The sequence below is a fragment of the Chrysemys picta genome, chromosome 12, assembly GCF_011386835.1.
Source record: "Chrysemys picta bellii isolate R12L10 chromosome 12, ASM1138683v2, whole genome shotgun sequence".
Lineage (NCBI taxonomy): Eukaryota > Metazoa > Chordata > Testudines > Emydidae > Chrysemys > Chrysemys picta.
The window spans coordinates 29874197-29895939 of NC_088802.1; the positions used below are offsets into that span (position 1 = coordinate 29874197).

Consider the following 21743-nt stretch of genomic DNA (forward strand, 5'->3'; position numbering starts at 1 on the left):
AGCGGCTGTTGAGGTAGAGGCTAGGGGAGGTGATGGGAGGCTGCAGGTGGGGGAGAGGCGGCTGGGGCGGCTAGAGGGGCCCCACCGGCCGTGTCTCCTGCCATAATGAGCAGGGAGGGAGGGAAAAAACACCAGAGGAAGGAGGGGAAAGGGGAAGCAGGTCAACCACTCCCCCCCGCTAGGCTGCAGACTGGGGAGGAGGGTGCTAGAAGGGGAAGGCTAGATGGGAAGGGGGGCTGCCATGGACTTGTGGGGGTTCAGTCACCGACTCGGGATGGAAATCTGGCTCCTCTAATTGCATTAGGGAAATGGGGGATATAATAGTATGGGGGGTGCAGTGAACCAGGGGCAAACTCAAACAGGGGAGGGGCACAAGCGCATGGGAGGAGGCATGGGCGTATGAGGGGAGGGGCTAATCAGCGTTAACAGACATCAGGAGAAAGGTCCTGTGGTGAGGATAAAGAAGGTGTTGGGAGGAGGCCATGGGGAAGTAGCCTAGGGAATTGTAGCTGTTGTGCAGCTGTTCCAGAAGGCACAGATCCTGTGATAGTTCTTGCTAGTGTGGATTCCCCTTAATGAGCCATCAACACTATCTGGCTTCTTCATTGTTGTACCTGAAAAGCTGATTGTGGGTGTTTCCAATCTTAAAACATATTCCAGTAACATACACATAGCAAAACTTCATATTTAATGATAGCACATACAATTTAACAGGATATTAATGTTCAAAAGATTAAATGATACCTTACAAGGCATACTTTGTACAAAACATATCATAATCATATCACCGTGGTAAATATGGCAGGGAGTCGCTTTGGGGTACAGTGTGTCACGCTTCTTCCTTGTGGCTTCTCTCTCCCCTCCCCTGTCTCATTACATCCCCCCTTCCATCAAGTTTTCCTCTTTAGACCTGGACTGTTCCCTTCCTGCTGCTGCAGCCCCCTCCTCATAGCAGTCATCCCTGAGATTGCACCCACCCAACCCTCTGTCCCTGCACTGCCACAACCCAGCAGCCTGCACCCGCTCTGCACCTGCAACTGGCTCCCCCAGCCCACCTCTTTGCCCTTTTCCTCATCCCCCATCTCACAGGCTTGGTACTGGGAACTGAGAGGGGAATGGGGCAGCAGGGAGCAAGGAGTTGATGCCATTTATAACATCCCCGTGGGAATAGGCCTGGGGGCTGGTCTTTGCTGGGAGGGAACAATCTTGACTGTGGGTAATGTGACCAAATGTCCTGATTTTACAGGGAAAGTCCTGATATTTGGGCTTTTTATTATATAGGCACCTATTACCCCCCACCCCCATCCCAATTTTTCACACTTTCTATCTGATCACCCTAGGTGTGGGTATCACTGTCAGGGACAGAGATTCCTTCTGGCCTGAGCTGGAACTGGGCAGATTATCAAGGGAGCTGTGTTTTTACCCCCAGCATTGTAACCAGTGAAGAAATAAGGGCGGAGTATCCCGGAGAAAGTGTCAGTGAAAGTGAAGAGATGGGACTTGTCAGTCACATTGTAAAATGAGACCTCGCCTGCCTCACAGTCCAGGAAAATCCCCACCTGGCTGGGCCTAGTTCTTATGGGGATAGAGGTGGAGGGGGAGGTGAGGGCCTCACAGACATCATTCCTCAGAGACACTGTCCAGTATCCGTTCTCAGGTGATGCTGCGATCTGCCCCTTCCTGCTCCCAGATTCTCTACAAACCCCCAGAATCCAGTGGATTTTTTCTCCCACCTCCACCTCCCAGTAATGCCTCCCACCTCTAAATCCCTCAGTGCCCAGAAGTTCAGGGTAAGTATCGTATCTCTCAGGATTGTCAGGCAGATCCTGTCGAATGTCTCCGAATCTTACACGTTTCCGATCCTCAGACAGGACAAGGTTGGGATGAGCCGTGTCTGGATCCAGAGTCACATCCACTGGGGAGAGAGTCACAGAGTCAGATCAAGGGATGGGGGCTGGCCACTGGGATCAAAGGGAAATTGATCTGCATCCCCGTTAATCGCTGTGTGGCTGGGTTGCAGGCCTTTTAAGGGGAGTCTGGGCCGAGTCTATGCCAGGGTGTAGGGATGGGGAGAGGTGCAGACCCCAAGGAGTATGTGAGGAGAGCCAGAGGGTTGGGGTGAACAGAGAGGCAGATGCTAGGGGGAGGGAGGATCAGTTATTGAGAGGGTACGGAGGAGCAGAGAGCAGGGCAGGCACGGGGGGTGCAGGGTGGAGAAGGGAGGGGGAGAGTTCTAGGGTGTGGGGAAGAGGTGGGATGGGCACCAGAGAATCAGATGGGGGAAGGGTATGGAATGGGCAGGTGCTGGGGAAATGGGGGAGGAGGGGAGGGGAGCACCAGAGTAATTGCTTGTGGGGAGAGGAAAGTGTCAGATGGGAAGGGCAGAGGTATGCACCAGGGGGCTGGGGGGATATGGAAGCAGGGACTAGAAGCCACTTGGGATGGCCCTCTATTGGGCTGGGCATTGCACAGACAAGGGGGGATCTTCACAAGCATCTGCGTGACCAAGGAGCACAGATCCTAGTGACTGTCAATAGGACGTGAGCTCCTGAGTCACTTAGGCTGAATGCACAAAAGAAGTTCGGTGCCTCAGTCCCTGATTTAGGCTCCACCGTGATACACAAAATTCCAGCTGACCCTCTAGTCACCTTGGGACAAAGTGGGGATTTCTGTGTAATATTTTTATGAATTGTATGAGTGCCTCTGTTTCCCTCTGTACTTTGCATTGCTACCTAGTGGGGCAAAATGGTCAAATCTGATCTTGGGGTAGAACAGGAGACATGAGGTGTGTGCCATCTTTCTGCCTGGGGTGGAATGATTGGGTCTTTAAAGAACTGGTTGAAACAGATGCAGAGCAAGAAAGGATCCAAAGAGACAGTCGAAACCCCAGCAGCTGAACGACTGACACATAACAGCAGGGAGCTCTGGCAGGTGCGGTACATGAACTCAGTTTCACTCTGCCTGAGGACAATGGACTGGGAAGTGAAAGGAAGGGGATTAAGAGTTGCCTTTTCTGAGAGGCTCAACTGCTCTCACCTGTGATAAGGAGACAGAGCCTGAAATGGAGTCCATAGACTCTGGCTAGCTGATTGCTGTGGCTTGGCCATATAGACTATGACAACCTTTATTTCTCTATGCTAACCTAAGGACTTCCAGTGCTATGCTCCAACTGACAAATAAAACCTACTTTAAAAAGGCTGCCGGGTGTCACTGCAAATACTAGCTGAGCTAAGGTGCATTGATTGTTGAAGAATCTCTAACCAGGAATCAATCTCAGTTGGACTTGCTAAGCAGAGCTCACAGTGTGAAGCAGGAGAGCTGATGCCCAGAAGCTCAGTCTCGGAGTCGTTGAGGCTGTGTGGCCCACCCTTCAGGAGAAATGGGACCCCTTGGGGATCTAGCACACCAACGGGGTTCCTCCAAGGGAATATTTAAAAGCTGGGTCATAGCACAGATCCTGTGGATCCATGACACTCCTAAACTCACTCAGCACTACAAAAATGTAGGTGAAAGGTCTGTCAGTCCTAGGTTTCTGCCTCTCAGCATGTGCACTGCTGCCTCCCTCTAGGCATGTGGATGCTTATTTCCCACCTGAGCCCCAGAGCAATCCACAAAAGATAGGCATTCAGCCACATAACTTGCATGCAAGGCCTTAGGTAGTAGATGTGCTTTAATTACCACCATAGAACAGCTTCAAGAGGAGAGACTGAGAAAGAACCACATCAGAACAGCTCATAACCAGTTGCTAGGGCACTCTCCTAAGAGATGATGCACACCTCTTTAAATCCTGTCTCCCCTGTGCAAAGAGGGGAATTGAACCTGGGTCTCCCACATCCCAGGCAAGAACTCTATTATTGAGGATTCTGCTTTACCACTTTCATGCATAGAACCAAGGCATGTTCCAGAAAAAAACCCCTCATGCAGAACAGTTACATTTGCTGAAGGGGAGCATCAAACCGCTGAACACAAGAAAATGCCCCAATGAAGGGGTCTGAAGGGTAACAAATCTTAATGTACACATCCCAGTCACCACTTTCACACTCTGCCCCCTTTGTGAGAGGCCCAAACAGCTTCAACATATGCCTGGTAAGCCTGGAGTAGCCAGCGAGTCTCTCAGGGCCTGAGACCCTGACCAGGGGTAGGCTGCTGGGGGGGACGGGACCCAGGTGGTGGATCCTGCCAAGGATGGGGCACCACGGGGTGCCAGAAAGCCTGCATTTCCCTAAAATGAAGCACTGAGGAGACAGTCTCAGGATCCTGACAGGCTCAAGCCCAGCTGTGCCCAGGGCCCAAGGGGGTTCATCTTGCAGTGTGGGTGGGTGGGACAAGGGGCTCAGGGTCACACAAGGATATTCTTGAGCAGTGAGGAATGCTGGGGAAGGAGAGAAAGTTGATGCCGATTGCTCAGAGTCCTGTATTTCTGCCATTCTTTCAGGTTCCACTTTTAATGCCCCTGCAATGATGGGCAGCCTGGTGTGATGGACAGGATGGGGAGCAGAAAGCCCAGCTGTGGGGCAGCAACCATGACTCCTTCCTAGCAGTATCCCAAGAGAATAACAATGTTATTGAGGGTTCCACTTTACCACTTTCATGCATAGAACCAAGGCACTTCTCAGAAAGAGAAACCTCACACAGAACGGTTACATTTGCTGAAGGAGCATCAAATCACCCAAAACCTGAACTCAAGGAACAAACCTTAACATACACATCCCAGTCACCACTTTCACTGACAGACTCTGCACCCTTGTGAGAGGCCCAAACAGCTCCAGTGTGTACAGTACCACATTAACCACTATCACACTGCAATGCAAAATCTTAACTCTGACTTCATGCTTTCCCATGCTACAATAACACATCTCCCTCCATCCCTCCTCATTTATATGAATGATGGTGAAGGAAAAAGTAGAATTAGTTTTAAAAAAAAAGATAATTTTTGTATTTGTTTGCTTCTTTCAAAAGTTTTCAGTAATAAGTTGAAAAACTTTTTTTTCAGGTTTTGTTTAACTGAAAACACAGAAAAAATCTGGAAAAAATGAACATTTTCTAAAATTTTGTAGAAAATATCGTTTTGGCAGGTGTCACCAGGTGGTGCTGTTACACCCAGTTTTCAGGTTCTTTTTCTTAGTGTGTGTGATCAAGTTTTGACTCTTGGGAAGACATGCAGTGTTGTGCTAGTTTTGGGTTATGCAAGGTGCAGAGGCAGCATAGGAAGAGATGGAGCTCTGGGAGCAGCAAGAGTGGTTACTCTCTGCCTTGTTCTCTGACTAGAGTCAATTCTGGAGAGAGAGTTGCTCCTTTGGAATGGGCCGCCGGTGTTGGGCAGAGGTTCCTGGGAGAAGGGATTGCCCTGCATGGAACCTGTGACCTCCTCTGTTCCAGGGCTTGTGTAAGTGTGTAAATAAAGCAAATTACACTCAGAATAGACCCAGGCTACATGTCACTGATTTCTCCTTCCCTGCACAGCTGACGTGCAAGTCTCAAAACCCACTATCGCTTGCAGAAGGACATTGGTGCTGGAAGAAAGGGCTTAACATATATCATAGAATCATAGAATATCAGGGTTGGAAGGGACCTCAGGAGGTCATCTAGTCCAACCCCCTGCTCAAAGCAGGACCAATTCCCAACTAAATCATCCCAACCAGGGCTTTGTCAAGCCTGACCTTAAAAACCTCTAAGGAAGCAGATTCCACCACCTCCCTAGGTAACCCATTCCAGTGCTTCACCACCCTCCTAGTGAAAAAGTTTTTCCTAATATCCAACCTAAACCTCCCCCACTGCAACTTGAGACCATTACTCCTTGTTCTGTCATCAGGTACCACTGAGAACAGTCTAGATCCATCCTCTTTGGAACCCCCTTTCAGGTAGTTGAAAGCAGCTATCAAATCCCCCCTCATTCTTCTCTTCTGCATACTAAACAATCCCAGTTCCCTCAGCCTCTCCTCATAAGTCATGTGCTCCAGACCCCTAATCATTTTTGTTGCCCTCCACTGGACTCTTTCCAATTTTTCCACATCCTTCTTGTAGTGTGGGGCCCAAAACTGGACACAGTACTCCAGATGAGGCCTCACCAATGTCAAATAGAGGGGAACAATCACATCCCGTGATCTGCTGGCAATGCCCCTACTTATACAGCCCAAAATGTCGTTAGCCTTCTTGGCAACAAGAGCACACTGTTGACTCATATCCAGCTTCTCGTCCACTGTAACCCCTAGGTTCTTTTCTGCACAACTACTGCCTAGCCATTCGGTCACTAGTCTGTAGCAGTGGATGGGATTCTTCCTTCCTAAGTGCAGGACTCTGCACTTGATCTCATTGAACCTCATCAGGTTTCTTTTGGCCCAATCCTCTAATTTGTCTAGGTCCCTCTGTATCCTATCCCTACCCTCCAGCGTATCTACCACTCCTCCCAGTTTAGTGTCATCTGCAAACTTGCTGAGAGTGCACTCCATGCCATCCTCCAGATCATTAATGAAGATATTGAACAAAACCGGCCCCAGGACCGACCCTTGGGGCACTCCGCTTGAAACCGGCTGCAACTAGACATGGAGCCATTGATCACTACCCATTGACCCCGATGATCTAGCCAGCTTTCTATCCACCTTATAGTCCATTCAGCCAGCCCATACTTCTTTAACTTGGTGGCAAGAATACTGTGGAAGACTATCAAAAGCTTTGCTAAAGTCAAGGAATAACACATCCACTGCTTTCCCCTCATCCACAGACCCAGTTATCTCCTCATAGAAGGCAATTAGGTTAGTCAGGCATGACTTGTCCTTGGTGAATCCATGCTGACTGTTCCTGATCACTTTCCTCTCCTCTAAGTGCTTCATAATTGATTCCTTGAGGATCTGCTCCATGATTTTTCCAGGGACTGAGGTGAGGCTGACTGGCCTGTAGTTCCCCAGATCCTCCTTCTTCCCTTTTTTAAAGATGAGCACTACATTAGCCTTCTTCCAGTCATCCGGGACCTCCCCCGATCGCCATGAGTTTTCAAAGATAATGGCCAATGGCTCTGCAATCACATCCGCCAACTCCTTTAGCACCCTTGGATGCAGCGCATCCGGCCCCATGGACTTGTGCTCGTCCAGTTTTTCTAAATAGTCCTGAAACACTTCTTTCTCCACAGAGGACTGGTCACCTTCTCCCCATACTGTGCTGCCCAGTGCAGCAGTCTGGGAGCTGACCTTGTTAGTGAAGACAGAGGCAAAAAAATCATTGAGTACATTAGCTTTTTCCACATCCTCTGTCACTAGGTTGCCTCCCTCATTCAGTAAGGGGCCCACACTTTCCTTGACTTTCTTCTCGTTGCTAACATACCTGAAGAAACCTTTCTTGTTACTCTTAACATCTCTTGCTAGCTGCAACTCCAAGTGTGATTTGGCCTTCCTGATTTCACTCCTGCATGCCTGAGCAATATTTTTATACTTCTCCCTGGTCATTTGTCCAATCTTCCACTTCTTGTAAGCTTCTTTTTTGCATTTAAGATCAGCAAGGATTTCACTGTTAAGCCAAGCTGGTCGCCTGCCATATTTACTATTCTTTCTACACATTGGGATTGTTTTTTCCTGCAACCTCAATAAGGATTCTTTAAAATACAGCCAGCTCTCCTGGACTCCTTTCCCCCTCATGGTTTTCTCCCTGGGGATCCTGCCCATCACTTCCCTGAGGGAGTCAAAGTCTGCTTTACTGACTTATATGACCAGCTGTAGTGAAAAGTCTCAGGGCTGGACAATTAAGCCAGGATGGCTCCTTCCTGGACCACTCTGTGGGATCTAGGGTTCCCCTCGGGCCAGGGGAAAGGAGAGGGGACAGGCAGGATTGGCCCTTGGCTCAGGCTACCTGGCACTGGCCTCACATCCTGTCTCCAAGGGTGGGCAGGGGCTTCCAGGAGAGAGGTGTGGCAGCAGCCAGCTGGTGCTGCAGGCAGGAATCTCAGCCTGTTTCCTCCAGTACTGCAGGCAGCTACAACAAGCCGCTGCTCATTCTTTCTGGGAGTGCCAGGCCTGGAACAATGCCCCCAGCTGTTCCTTCTCCCCCACCCCTGACAGCCACTTATATGGCACGTGTTGGTGACTATGAGATGTCTTGTCAGTGATGAATACGGCAACCCTCCCGGTTTTTATAGGAGGCTGGCCAGCGGTCAGGGTAATGGACCAAAAGACCTTAGTTCTGTTCCTGACTCTGGTCTGACCTTCAGCATGTCTCTATGCCTCAGTTCCAGCTCTGTAACACTGGGAGAATTACACCTTCCCTCTTTGTAAAGCACTTTGGGAGATGTGGCTGAATAACTCCATATAAGAGCCACATATTATTCCCTTTTATAACAATATGTACTGCTGACAGCTCACAGCCCCTTGGGACTGAGCAGTGATGGGATCTTCACCAGTGGGTATATTTACTTCACAGGCTTTTTCAATGTTAAATTATCAAAAGCAGAGTCCCTGAATGTAGCTGTCCCCTTTTCCATGGGTGGGGGGGGGAAGAGGGCAGTATTAATAGAGTCTCTTTAGTACCTTTGCCTGGAAGAGCCCAGACAAAGCTGGCACATGGATTTAAGAATGGAAGAAACCTGGGTGCTTTTCAGGTTGCAGATAGGAAAAGCTAGAGAGCCCCTGCTGCATTAGTGCTAACTTACCTGTGAATTCCCGCAGCATTTCCATCATGCCAGGGACTCTGTACACATCCTTCAGTTCAGCAGCAATGAGCTCTGGTTCCTGCAGTCTCACCTGCTCACTCCTAAGGAGAACACAGTCCTGTTATCACTCAGATGCTCAGCACAGGTACCATTGCAATAGGCTTGATATAAAAGTGATGGTGAATTGAAGATGGAATCTCACCTGGCCAGTGTGCCCTTTACATCCTAACAGGAGAGAAAGTAAATAAGAAAGTGTTAGTGCTGTACAGTTCAGCTGTTCCATGTTCACAGAACGTCTGGTTAATTTTCTTGGTTTCATGCAGCTCTACAGAAAGGATAACACCCGCAGATCTGAGTCACATTAAGATTTGTTTTAACAAACTAGGTAATAATAGCTGAATGGTGTATAATAGCAATGACACTGATGCACAACTCTAGCCTCAGATAAATGTATACACAAAGCCACTGATGGTACTATGGAGTAGTTACCAAATGTGGATTAACTACTTGGAAACAACAATAAGAAAAAAATTATTTCGATAAAAATCTTCTGCAGAGTTTCTGTTTAGGCTGCCAAAATAAATCGCAAGATGAGAAAAAAGCTTTTGTCTAGGGTTACCATTTGTCCGGATTTACCCGGACATGTCCTCCTTTTTGTGCTAAAAATAGCGTCGGGGGGAATTTGTAAATAACTCAAAATGTCCGGGATTTCCCCCCTCCCCCGGCAGAGCAGAGCGAGTGGCTGGGAGGGCTGCAGGAAAGTCCCGGGCTGGACTCCGGAGCAGCTGTAGAGGAGCTCCGCCCTGCATTCTGAGCCGGCAGCTCTCCCCTGCAGCTCGGCTCCGGCAGCACTGTGCAGGGCCAGGGACCGGGTTTTGTTGTGCTGCGGAGCGCAGCCACGTGTCCGGCTCGCACAGAGCCCAACACCCTGTTCTGAGCAGCAGGGTAAGGGGGCCAGGGGGCAGGAGAAGGGGCAGGGAGGTTCTGGAGGGGGCAGTCAAGAAACGGGGGGGGGGAATTTTGGGGGGGAGTGGAGAAAGTTTTGGGCAGTCAGGGTACAGGTAGGGGGTAGGGTCCTGGGGGGCAGTTAGGAGCAGGGGTCCCAGGAGGGGGCAGTCAGGGGACAAGGAGCGGGGGGGGGCTGGGAGTTCTGGGGGGGAGCTGTCAGGGGGCAGGAGTGGGGAGAGGCATCGGAGCAGTCAGGGGACAGGGAGCAGAGGGGTTTAGATGGGTTGGGAGTTCTGGGGGGGCTGTCAGGGGGTGGGGAGTGGTTGGATGGGGCGTGGGAGTCCCAGGGGTCTGTCTGGGGGTGGGGGTGTGGCTAAGGGTTGGGGCAGTCAGGGGACAAGAGGCAGGGAGGCTTAGATAGGGGTGGAGTCCTGAGGGGCAGTTAGGGGCAGGGGTCCCAGGAGGGGGCAGTCAGGGGACAAGGAACGGGGGGAGGGTTGGGGGTTCTGGGGGGGCGGGAAGTGGGAGGGGCAGGGGCGGGGCTAGGGCGGGGCTCCTCCCGTCCTCTTTTTTGCTTGCTGAAATATGGTAACCCTACTTTTGTCTAAATCATGCTTAAGTGGGTGTTAAACAGCAACTGTTCTTCAAAAAGCAATTGTGAAAATGACATCAAGAGGCCCCAGTTACTGGATAAAATATAGTGATCTTACAATAAAAATGTGGTTTTAAACTGTCCCAGCAATCACAAAGTCCCACCTTTGCTGACTGGCAGGAGGAGAGAGAAATCAAGCTATCTTAATGTCAACACTACATAATTTTGGGAGGTGCTCAGATACCAGGATGATGGGCACCAAGTAAGAACCTAGACAGATTGACTGTCTAAGATTGTAGGGGCAGGGCTGTGTCCTTCTGGATACTGGAAAGCATCCAGCACATGGTGCCAAGCAATGGACATTTAAGTGCCTAACCTGCTCGGTGCTTTTGAAAATCCCGCTAAGCACTGATCTCCATCTCCAGGCACCTAAATACCACTGGAAATCTGGCCCTAAGTCACTTTTAAAAATGGGACTTTATAAAATTTTACCCTTAGGTCCCGAAATTTAGGAATCCAAACTTAAATATTTTGGCCTATTGCTAATAATAGAGTGAAATGCTGTGTAAATCTATGGCGGTAGATAAATAATAATGAATCAGTAAAAAAAATAACAAGCATATTGGAGGGTACATTCTTTGCCTGTTTTCATGGCTGTGGAAAAGCCAAATTAAAGAGGAATTTGGTATCACTCACCTTCAGCAGCTCAGCAGCTGGTTGCTGACACTTCTCCTCTATCTCTGTGAACAGCTTCTTCAGAGAGGAGCTTTGCTGGGAGAGTTTGACTATATTTTTATTTAGCCTCTGCAGAGTCTCCTTCTCCTCTTCCTCCAGTCTTTGGAGAAAGTGTTTCTTTTTTTCATTCATCAACAGTTGTAGTTTCTCAAATTCCAAAAAGATTTGCTGTCTCTGACACTTTACTCTTTCCTTGAGTTAAGAAAAAACAAAACACAAAAAACCTTCCCAACAAACTCCATCAATCTCAGCAGAATTATTAAGTGTATAAGGCCATGTTGTATGAAGTATATGAGATTTGAACAAATGTTCATAGATTTATAGATCAAGACTAGAAGGGTCAATAGTGATCATCTAGTCCAACCCCTGCATAGCACAGGCCCACCATACCTGAGTCCAGTCCCCTGCTCCAATCACGCTTTCCTTATTTACCCACAGGGGAATAGCTTCAACAGCAAAGGTTCAGGGACCCCCATGTAAGGTGACCAGACAGCAAATGTGAAAAATCAGGATGGGGGTGGGGGGTAATAGGAGCCTATATAAGAAAAAGACCCAAACATCGGGACTTTCCCTATAAAATCAGGACATCTGGTCACCCTATCCCCATGTCAGAATATCCCACACCACCGTGCCTAGAGAACTCATGTGAAAAGTGTCAGATGCCTACTCAAATCCCTTATACCCCCTCAGGGGGAGTGGGGACTTGACTTAGGGTCTCTTGCAGTCTGGGTGAGTACCTTAACCACTGGACTGTTAGTTATGAAGGACTGCCTCCTCTCTCCGGCCATTTTGTGTGAGCTCACCAAGGGATGCAACTGAGTAGGTGAGCTCAGGTCCTGCAGGGAGGTGGGTGCCATTCTCTCCCCAGTTTGTGGATTGCACTGAGGCTTAGGGGCTCCCCTGGCATGGGGCTGGAGGGCACAGGCAGGCAGAAACACTGGTGCCCAGGGAACTTTCACTGCAAAAACTTGGGTGCTTTTTCTGGTGACCTGCCCCAAGTCTCAAACCTTTAGAACATAATTTTCAGTGTATGACATAGCTCCTTGCATGTTCTTCCTGCATCCATTTCGCAATAATTACACGAATCAGCATGACAGAGGCTTTCATTGAAATGGTTGAGACTGATGAAGCCCTGTAACAGGGTGCTGTCCACGAGGTCCTGAGCCAGGCCCCTGTTAGCCCAGCTCCAATTAAGAAGTATTAATTGGGGCTGTCTGGGTATGCCACGCCTAATTGGTGGAACAGAAGCACCTGCGGGCTTGTTAGCCAGGGGGCTCCTATTACCCCCCCCACACACACCCTGTCCCGATTTTTTACACTTGCTGTCTGGTCACCCTAGGCAGGAAGGAAGTGAAGGGGCAGAGGGGCATGCACGCACGCACTCACCCAAAAGGAGGAGCCACAGGCTGTGCATCCCTGCTGGCTGGAGAAGCTAGCTGTCCCCCAGGTTGCTGGTTTACAACTGTCTGTAAACAGAAGGTGGTGGGAGCTGACACTGTTAATAAAAGAAGCACTGGTGATTGCACTTGGAGGAGGTCTCTGACTGATTTGTGCATGGGCAAGGGCAGGCCTCATTACAAGCCATCAGAATCCCATAGCCCAGAACATAGAGCAGTTTCCCCAAGAGGTGGCTGATCACTGTTCAAATCCCTCATCATCATCATGGTGAGGGTGAAATTGAACCTGCCTCTTCTACATCTGAAGTGAGTGCTCTAAACACTGGGCTAAAGGAGGTTCTTCTGCTCCTGCCCCCAAATGGCATAGGTCCTTAATCCTAAAAGAGTGTTTGAAGCTGAGAATCCCAAGCAGAACTAGGTGCCACTCTCCAGACTGGATTTAGGCACTGAAACCCCTGAGGGGGGAAGGGCTTAAGCCACATCCCTCTGTTCAGCATGCCCCATTGCCTAGCATGCTGACTTCTGCAGATCCCATTCTAAGGCCCCTACCTCTCCCCATTCATTGTAGTGGTGCCTGGGCACCTAACTCAAGCTTTGTGGATTGCAGTGATTTTCTAGGCCTGGTGAGTGTCAGCCTTGCCACAACTCCAGTCCTCTGGGAATCCAGTCCTAAGAAATAGATACAGGAAACCCAGAGTTATGGTCTTGATTCTGCAAATGCCTCTGTGCGGACCCCCTGTGAAGCCACTGATCTGCACAGGCATGCAGCATTCCACCTGTGTGGAGCAGTTTTCACTATCATGGCTTAAGATTGCACTTCCACAACAAACCACAGAATCACCCTCAAGTAACAACTGCATCCTTAGCTCTGCCCCCAGTGGAGACAATAAAACCCAAGCTCGTACTAGGGATAAAACAAACAACAAAACTCAGCCTTTCATTGCACTAGATTGTCCTCAGGAAATGCAAGACTTCCATTAAGAAAGAGATTGAAAATACTGGGACCACTTAGCTTGCAAGATTCATTTGTTTGTTTTAATGCTAAGCTAAGGTTTATAATTCTCTTTATCAAAGATGCACTCTATTGTACACTCTTTAAAATACCTAAGTGAAATGAGAGATTAAACCAAACTGCAGAAACTTACTTTCCAGTTCTGTGGTTTATTCCGCTCTCTGGATTCCAGCTTTGAAATCTCCTCCATTGTTTTCTTCAGAAGCTCAATGTCTTTTTGGAGTTTCACCTGTGGGGAAAATGTTGCCTAATAAATTCTACTGCAGTGAGCCAGAGCTCTGAGGATTCTTCACCCATGGGTGGCAGGGGGTTTTGTGGCCAAGCCCAGGCCAGAAGTGAACGGACCTGGTTTCTGTCCCCAGCCCTGCCACAGACAGAGCTGATTTGAGTGACCCTGGAGCTTTCTGCAGAGCTGTTGTATTTGGTCCCCAAATAGTAAGGTTCAAGATTCAGCAGCGTGCCTTTTCTTCCCACCTACCCCAAACCTACCCCATTGCTGGCCCAGGGGGAGGGGCAGATGATGGGGTAGGATCTGAGACTAAAATAGGACAAGAACACATTAAGAATTACTTAAACAAATTAGATGTCTTCAAGTCAGCAGGTCCTGATGAAATATGTCCTAGAATACTGAATGGACTGGCTATAGAGATCTCTGTCCCATTAGCTATTATCTTTGAGAACTCATGGAGGGGCAAATATAGTACCTATCTATAAAAAGGGGAACCCAGGGAATTATCTACCAGTCAGTTAAACTTTGGAACCCAGAAGGATAGTGGAGCAAATAATCAAACAATCAATTTGCACGAACCTAGAAGATAATAAGGTAATAAGTAACAGACCACGTAAAAAAAACAAACAACCTAATATTCTTCTTTGATAGGGTAACCGGCCTTGTAGATAGAGGGAAGCAGTAGATGTGATATATCTTGACTTTTGTAAGGCTTTTGATATTGTCCCACATGACTGTCGTCAGATGTTGGCTGTGTGTGTATTCTCTCTGCATGCTGCACTGGCTCTGGCCAGTGCAGCAGACTCAGATTGAAATGCCCTATAACCACTAGAAGCAAAGGCACTTGGTCAGGTTTATTGCTGATGAAGCACGGTATTAGTGCCCTATATGTGCTACAAGTACACTTAATACATGTATGCCTGTGACAATGGACGCAGCTCAGTCAGTGGCAGGACTTTCCACTGCCCCCTAGACTGGCCAAAGACACTCCCTCTGAGACTCTATTTTATACACTGATACAAATAAATTACATATTGCCCCTCTGACATGTTCAGTTACTACCCTCTGATGTGGTTACCACCCTTTAGCTTGTACATGTTTGTTCAATCAAAACATCTCTATCCCTCACACTGTCATCCTGACCTTATCTTTAAGAGAGGTCAACTTGTTTCTGTTTCCATACTTGGTATTAGGGTGTTCTAGTACCACCCTTCTGGAATGTGTTTATGTGAGTGTCCTGTACCTAGTGCTTCTTAGGAATGTGTATGTTTTTGCAATAACATCCCTGTTCTTGCCAGATTCTGTGAATCCACAAGCAGGCAGAGCCTGACTTCTGCTCACATCCTGACTTTTACTAACTTTACTTTATATCCGCAAAGCTTGACAACTACTTTAGTTCAGACCTCTGATCCAAGGCCTCATGTCTCAGGTGCTCCTTCTATTAAAATGACCTCATTAAAAACTAGAGAAATATAGCCTAGATGAACCTACTATAAGATTGATGCACAACTGGTTGGAAAACCACTATTCTAAGAGTAAAAAAAAAACGAGGAGTCCTTGTGGCACCTTAGAGACTAACAAATTTATTTGGGCATAAGCTTTCGTGGGCTAGAACCCATTTCATCAGATGAATGAAGTAAAAGATACAGGAGCATGTATAAATACATGAAAGGATGTGGGTTGCTTTACTAAGTGTTGAGTCAGTCTAATGAGATAAATCAATTAACAGCAGGATACCAAGGGAGGAGAAATAACTTTTGAAGTGGTACGAGAGTGGCCCATTACAGACAGTTGACAAGAAGGTGTGAGTAACAGTAGGAAGAAATTAGTATTGGGGAAATTAAGTTTAGGTTTTGTAACGACTCCCAGTCTTTATTCAGGCCTAATCTGATGGTATCTAGTTTGCAAATTAATTCCAGTTATGCAGCTTCACGTTGAAGTCTGTTTTTGAAGTTTTTTTGTTGAAGAATTGCCACTTTGAGGTCTGTTATTGAGTGACCAGAGAGATTGAAGTGTTCTCCTACTGGTTTTTGAATGTTATGATTCCTGAAGTCAGATTTGTGTCCATTTATTCTTTTGTGTAGAGACCGTCCAGTTGTAGTTATCAATGGTTCAAAGTCGAGTTGAAAGGGCATATCCAGTAGAGTCTCTCAGGGATCTGTCCTGAGTCCAATTCTATTCAATATCTTCATAAATGATTTGGATAATGGCATAGAGGTATACTTATAGAGTTCGAGGGTGATACCAAGCTGGGAAGGGTTGCACGCCCTTTGGAGGACAGGATTAGAATAAAAAAAAATCTTGAAAAGCTGGAGAAATGATTCAGTAAGGACAAATGCAAAGTACTACACTTGTGAAGGAATATTCAAGTGTTCAAATTCAAAATGGGAAATGACTGCCTAGGAAGGAGTACTGCAGAAAAAGATCTAGGGCAGGGGTGGGCAAACTTTTTAGCCTGAGGGCCACATTTGGGTATAGAAATTGTATTGTAGGCCATGAATGCTCACAAAATTGGGGATTGCGGGTGAGGGCCAGAAATGAGGAATTCAGGCTGTGGGAGGGGGCTCTGGACTGGAGCAGAGGGTTGGGGTGCAGGGAGGAGGGAGAGGTCTCCGGCTGGGGGTATGGGCTCTGGGATGGGGCTGGGGATGATGGCTTTGGGGTTCAGGACAGTGCTCTGGGCTGGGACTGAGGGGTTTGGAGGGTGGTAGGGAGATCATGGCTGGGGCAGGGGGCTGGGGCATGGGGGATTTGAGGGCTGCAGCTGGAGGTGCAGGCTCTGGGGTGGGAATGAGGAGTTTGCAGTGCAGGAAGGTGCTCTGGGCTGGGACTGAGGGGTTCTGAGGGTGGGTCAGAGCTAGGGGTGGGACAGGGGGTTGGGACATGGGGGGGGGGTCAGGGGTGCAGGCTCCAGGCGGCACTTACCGGAAGCAGCAGCATGACACACACCCCCCCGGCTCCTACGCAGAAGCACGGTGCCAGGAGACTCTGCATGCTGCCCCATCCACAGCCACTGCTCCTGCAACTCCCATTGGCCACGGTCCCCAGCCAATGGGAGCTGTGGGGAGCGATGCTGCGTGCGGAGCCCCCTGGCCCTGGCTGCCCCTACCCATAAAAGCTGGAGGGGGGACATGCCACTACTTGTGGGAGCTGTCCAGAAAGCCCCTGACCCCGTTTGCCAGCTGGAGCACAGAGTGGGGCAAGCCCCTGACCCCGCTACTCAGTGGGAGCTTGACAGCTGGATTAAAGTGTCCAATGGGCAGGATGTGGCCCGCGGGCCATAGTTTGCCCACCCTTGATCTAGGGATTACATTGGATCACAATGTAAATATGAGTCAACAACATCATAGTGTTGCAAAAAAAGTGAACGTAATTCTGGGATGTATTAGCAGGAGTGTTGTAAGCAAGACATGAGAAGTAATTCTTCCACTGTACTCTGCACTTAAAAGGCCTTAACTGGAGTACTGTGTACAATTCTGGGCACCACACTTTGGGAAAGATGTTGACAAATTGGAGAAAGTCCAGAGCAGAACAACAAAAATGATTAAAGGTCTAGAAAACATGATCTATGAGGGAAGATTGAAAGAATTGGGTTTGTTTTAGTATGGAGAAGAGAAGACTGAGGGGTGACATGATAACAGTCTTCAAAAACGTAAAAGGGTATTTTAAACAGGAGGGGGGATAATTGGTTCTCCTTAACCACTGAGGATAGAACGAGAAGTAATGGACTTAAATTGCAGCAAGGGAGGTTTTGGTTAGACATTAAGAAAAACTTCCTAAGTATAAGGGTAGTTAAGCATGGGCACAAATTGCCTGGGAAGGTTGTGGAATCTCCATCACTGGAGGCTTTTAAGAGCAGGTTAGACCGGGCCAGCCTTAGTGAAAATTGCACCCTGGGTGAATTTGTATTTTGGTGCCCCTGGCCCCCGTTGCCTGCTCCAGTCCCCTCCATCCCCCCAGGCCCCCGCTGCCTCTCCTGGCTCCTAGACACAATCAACTCCGGTTTGAATAAGGACTGGGAATGGCTGAGCCATTACAGACATTGACTATCTCCCCTTGTAAGTACTCTCACACTTATTATCAAACTGTCTGTACTCGGCTAGCTTGATTATCACTTCAAAAGTTTTTTTTTCTCTTAATTAATTGGCCTCTCAGAGTTGGTAAGACAACTCCCACCTGTTTATGCTCTCTGTATGTGTGTATATATATCTCCTCAATATATGTTCCATTCTATATGCATCCGAAGAAGTGGGCTGTAGTCCACGAAAGCTTATGCTCTAATAAATTTGTTAGTCTCTAAGGTGCCACAAGTACTCCTGTTCTTCTTTCTCCTGGCTCCGAACACATCCCCCCATCCATCCCCACATCACCCCTGGCCCCAGCTGCCTCTTCACCCATTGCTCCTGACACCGGCTGCCTCCTCACCTCCCCCACAGTACCCCTGGCTCCTCTCCATCCCCCCATTGCCCTTGGCCCCTGCTGCCTCCTCACCCATCCCCCATCATTCCTGACCCGTGCTGCCATCCCACCCTCCTCCCATCCCATCTGCTCCCTACTGCCTTCCCATGATCCTCTCCCCCCCATTGCCCCCAGACCCCACTGCCTACCCCCCATTTGCCCTGAGCTCCCTTCTGCAGCCTCATACCCCATGCCCACCTAGTTCCTTGCCTCTTGACCACAGCACCCCCCCAACCATGGTGCCCTGGGCAGTCTCCTACATCACCCACACATAGGGCCAGCCCTGAGTTTAGACAAACATCTGTCAGGGATGGTTGAGATAATACTTAGGCCTGGTCCCCACTAAGTCCCCACTTCGGACTAAGGTACGTTATTAACGTAGCTGAATTCGAAGTACCTTAGTCCGAACTTACCGTGGGTCCAGACGCGGCACGGAGGCTCCCCCGTCGATGCCGCGTACTCCTCTCGCCGAGCTGGAGTACCGGCGTCGACGGCGAGCACTTCCGGGATCGATCCGGGATCGATTTATCGCGTCTTAACCAGACGCGATAAATCGATCTCAGAACATCGATTGCCTGCCGCCGGACCCTCCGGTAAGTGAAGATGTACCCTAAATCCTGACTCAGGGGACTAGACCTCTTGAGGCCCCTTCCAATCCTATATTGCCATGATTCTATATACTCAGCATTGGGGTTTGTGGAAGGGACTCAGGGAGACATGTTTACATGAAGAGAAACCTGTTCAGTGCCCAGCAGGATCTATAAAGGGGGAGACACCCCAACTCTTCAGGAAGCTGAAGTCATCACCTCAGAGCTCTCAGTTAGCATGAGGCACTTCGTGCCCCAGCACTCAGCACTGTAGTGTGAGCATCACCAGGGCTGGCTCTAGGATTTTTTGCCGCCCCAAGCAGAAACAATTTTGGCCGCCCCCCCCCCCCCCCCGGTTTTTTCTTACCCCACCCCCGGCCCCGCCTCGGCTCCACCCTTTCCCCAAATCCCCAGCTCTGCCTCCTCCCCGCAGGCTCTCAAGCCTAGGAGGGAGGGGGAGAAGCGGCGCGTGCACCGTGGCCACTCGGAGTCTCCCCCTCCCTCCCAGGCTCTCAAACCTGGGAGGGAGTGGGAGCAGCGGCGTGCGAATCAGCTGTTTCGCATGCCGCGGCCGCTCGGGATCTCCCCCTCCCTCCCAGGTTTGAGAGCCTGGGAGGGAGGGCGAGCAGCGATGCGTGAGCGGCAGCAGCGGAGGTGAGCTAGGGCGGCCAGGGCACATTTTTAGGGGCGGCAGGGGCGGCATTCTGGCGCCGGCCATGCCACCCCTAAAAATGTGCCGCCCCAAGCACCAGCTTGTTTTGCTGGTGCCTAGAGCCGGCCCTGAGCATCACACTAGCTTTTCAATGTGGTTCAGCTGATTTGCCAGCTAAGTCTGAACCAACTCTGGGCAAACTCCTCATGTGGATCTTGAGCAACTTACATAGGACCTGCCAGTGTTTAATTTGTAACGAAAGACATGATGGGGCTCAAGAAATTATGTGCCGGGGCTGAAGCAATTTTTTTTACATTCATAACTGACATGGCAAGCCCAGAGGTGCCAGGGCTAAGAGCTGCCAAACCCAGAGGTGCCAGGGCTCAGCCTCGGCAAGCCCTGGCATAGATTAAGCACTGGGGTCTGCTCCCCTTAAACCGAATGGTAAAATTCCCTCTGCCTTCAATTAAGGCAGGATTGGACCCATCACCCCCACAATGCCTCAGATTCCGCATATGTGAAGCAAGGCTAAGAACTCCCTTCCTGCTGGGCAGGGCCCTGCAGCTAGACCCACTGGTGTCTGTGCAGGCCTGTAAGCCCGGATGGGAAACAGCGTGCTGTGTGCAAGTACACAGTATTATCACTTCTTAATGTCTTATAAAAGCAAATGACCTTCGGGGAGTGAAAAGAGACGTCAGAATCTGTATAGATGCCCTGCAGATTTTCAAATCAGAGACGTACTAATCAGTACAATGGGTACTGGCCCTACTGAAGTCAGTGGGAGTTTTCCACTGTATTTAGAAGACCTCTACCCAGATGGTGCTAATATGCATGTACTTTTGAAATTAAACTTCTCCTGCAGGGATTTATTTTTTCCTGAATGTTTCCTACCTTGTAATCCTGAGCAGCCTCCTCGATGGGTACCAGAGTGTGAGATCTGTGTTGCTGGGTTTTGTCACAAACCACACAAATCACCTCATCATCATCTTCACAGAACAGCTTTAGTGTGTCCTTGTGCTGCCTGCAGACTATCTGCTTTTTCAGGTTTTCAGGTCTTATCCCTAATTGTTGGATATTTTCCACCATGCTGGCAAGCTGCCAGTTGGTCTTGCATTTCTCTTTCCTGAATTTTTTCCTGCACTGTGGACAGAAAACTCCCTCTTCTTCAATTTCCCACTTGTCATAGTATTCTGTGATACAAAATCGGCAGAAGTTGTGTCCACAGTCTATGCTTACTGGATCGTTGAAAAAATCCAGACAGATGGGACAGACCACTTCTTCCAGTAATTTCTTGAGAGGGTGGGCAAAGGCCATAGCTGTGGGAATGTAAGTGTTTCAGTGATCAGTTTCATTTGCTCTGTGCGATATTTTCTCTATGAAAAATGGGCGTACACCATTGCCACATTGTCCAATCTGTGCAAACTAAGAGGGAGGGGGTGGAGGAAAGAGCCAGATAACCATCAAGGAAGAAAGGACAAGAAAGGAAGGAGTCTGGGGGGTTAGAAACAGATAGTAGCCTCTTCATACTTAGGGTTGTAACTTAATTTCTCTTTAAAGCTGAATTTTTCATCCTCTCTAAAATCTACCCCCCCCCCCAAATTAGATCAGTCCATTGGTAGGTAAGTTCAGGGGCAGAGCTCTGTAGACAAGTTGATCAAGATATTCCTGAGATAGAGCACTCTAGAATATGAGCTGCTTTCCAAAGTTTCCAGAATTCTTTTAATGCTTTTTTTTTTTGGACAGCTAGGAAAATGGGGGACAGGATGGGACACATAAAAGATACATGACTGGACTCCCCTTGCTGAGATCTAGTCACAGCCAAAAACAGGGTTAACATTGGAAATAACTTATGAGATCTCTGTTTTCATACTGCAGAGTGGTGTTAAAATGCAGTCCATTCTGGTCAGCCCAGAGCCCCACCACCTTGCTGTCATTAGATGTTTGCCTGCCTGCGTGTTCCCGCTGTGTGCTGTCCCAGCTCTGTGCAGATAGCTGGCTCAGCAGACCTCAGTCGAACTGTCCAATAACCATAGACTCAGTTAATAGTGAAGGCATTTGGTCAGGTTTATTGTCAACGAAGCATGGTCCTAATGTACTGGTTCAATGGCTACAGGTACACTAACACGTGTGTGCCCACTGCAATGGGCTAGCTCAGTTAATGGTGGAACTTTCCATTATCCCTGAGGCCAGCCAAAGACACTCTCTCTGAGATATCTTTTTATACACCAATGCAAACATATTACATATTGCCTCTCTGATGTCTCTGGGTACCACCCTCTGACGTATCTAGGTGCCATCCATTGCCTTGTACCTGTTGGTTCGATCAAAATATCTCTATCCATCATGCTGTCCTCCTGACCTTATCTTCAGGATGGGTCAGCATGTTCCTGTTATCTTTGGGGGATATGTTGGTATCGAGGTGTTCTGGTACCATCCTTCTGGAATGTGTTTGCGTGAGTGCTTTCTGCCTAGAAACTCTTAGGTATATGTGTTTTTGC

The 21743-nt window shown here is 48.8% G+C and overlaps 1 protein-coding gene across 1 annotated transcript; it reads right to left on the reverse strand.

Annotated features, from left to right (window-relative positions):
- Positions 1-932: 932 nt before the first annotated feature.
- LOC101938435 (E3 ubiquitin-protein ligase TRIM39-like) lies at positions 933-20559 on the reverse strand. Its single transcript, XM_024112107.2, has 6 exons — positions 20137-20559; positions 13453-13548; positions 10872-11102; positions 8838-8860; positions 8636-8736; positions 933-1915 (listed from the first exon to the last, which is right to left on the reverse strand). The coding sequence occupies exons 1-6, from the start codon at positions 20557-20559 to the stop codon at positions 1356-1358; spliced, it is 1434 nt and encodes a 477-aa protein (XP_023967875.2). The 3' UTR covers positions 933-1355.
- Between the last annotated feature and the right edge of the window lie 1184 nt (positions 20560-21743).

What these genes read in the sequence shown, in the direction of transcription:
- LOC101938435 (XM_024112107.2), bottom strand. Translation starts at nt 20,559, where the DNA reads ATGGCCTTTGCCCACCCTCTCAAGAAATTACTGGAAGAAGTGGTCTGT. An exon ending in CAGCTGCTGAGCTGCTGAAG is followed by an intron (nt 8,861 to 10,871) that starts GTGAGTGATACC and finishes CTCTCCTGTTAG; the next exon opens with GATGTAAAGGGCACACTGGC. An exon ending in GTAAAGGGCACACTGGCCAG is followed by an intron (nt 8,737 to 8,837) that starts GTGAGATTCCAT and finishes TGTTCTCCTTAG; the next exon opens with GAGTGAGCAGGTGAGACTGC.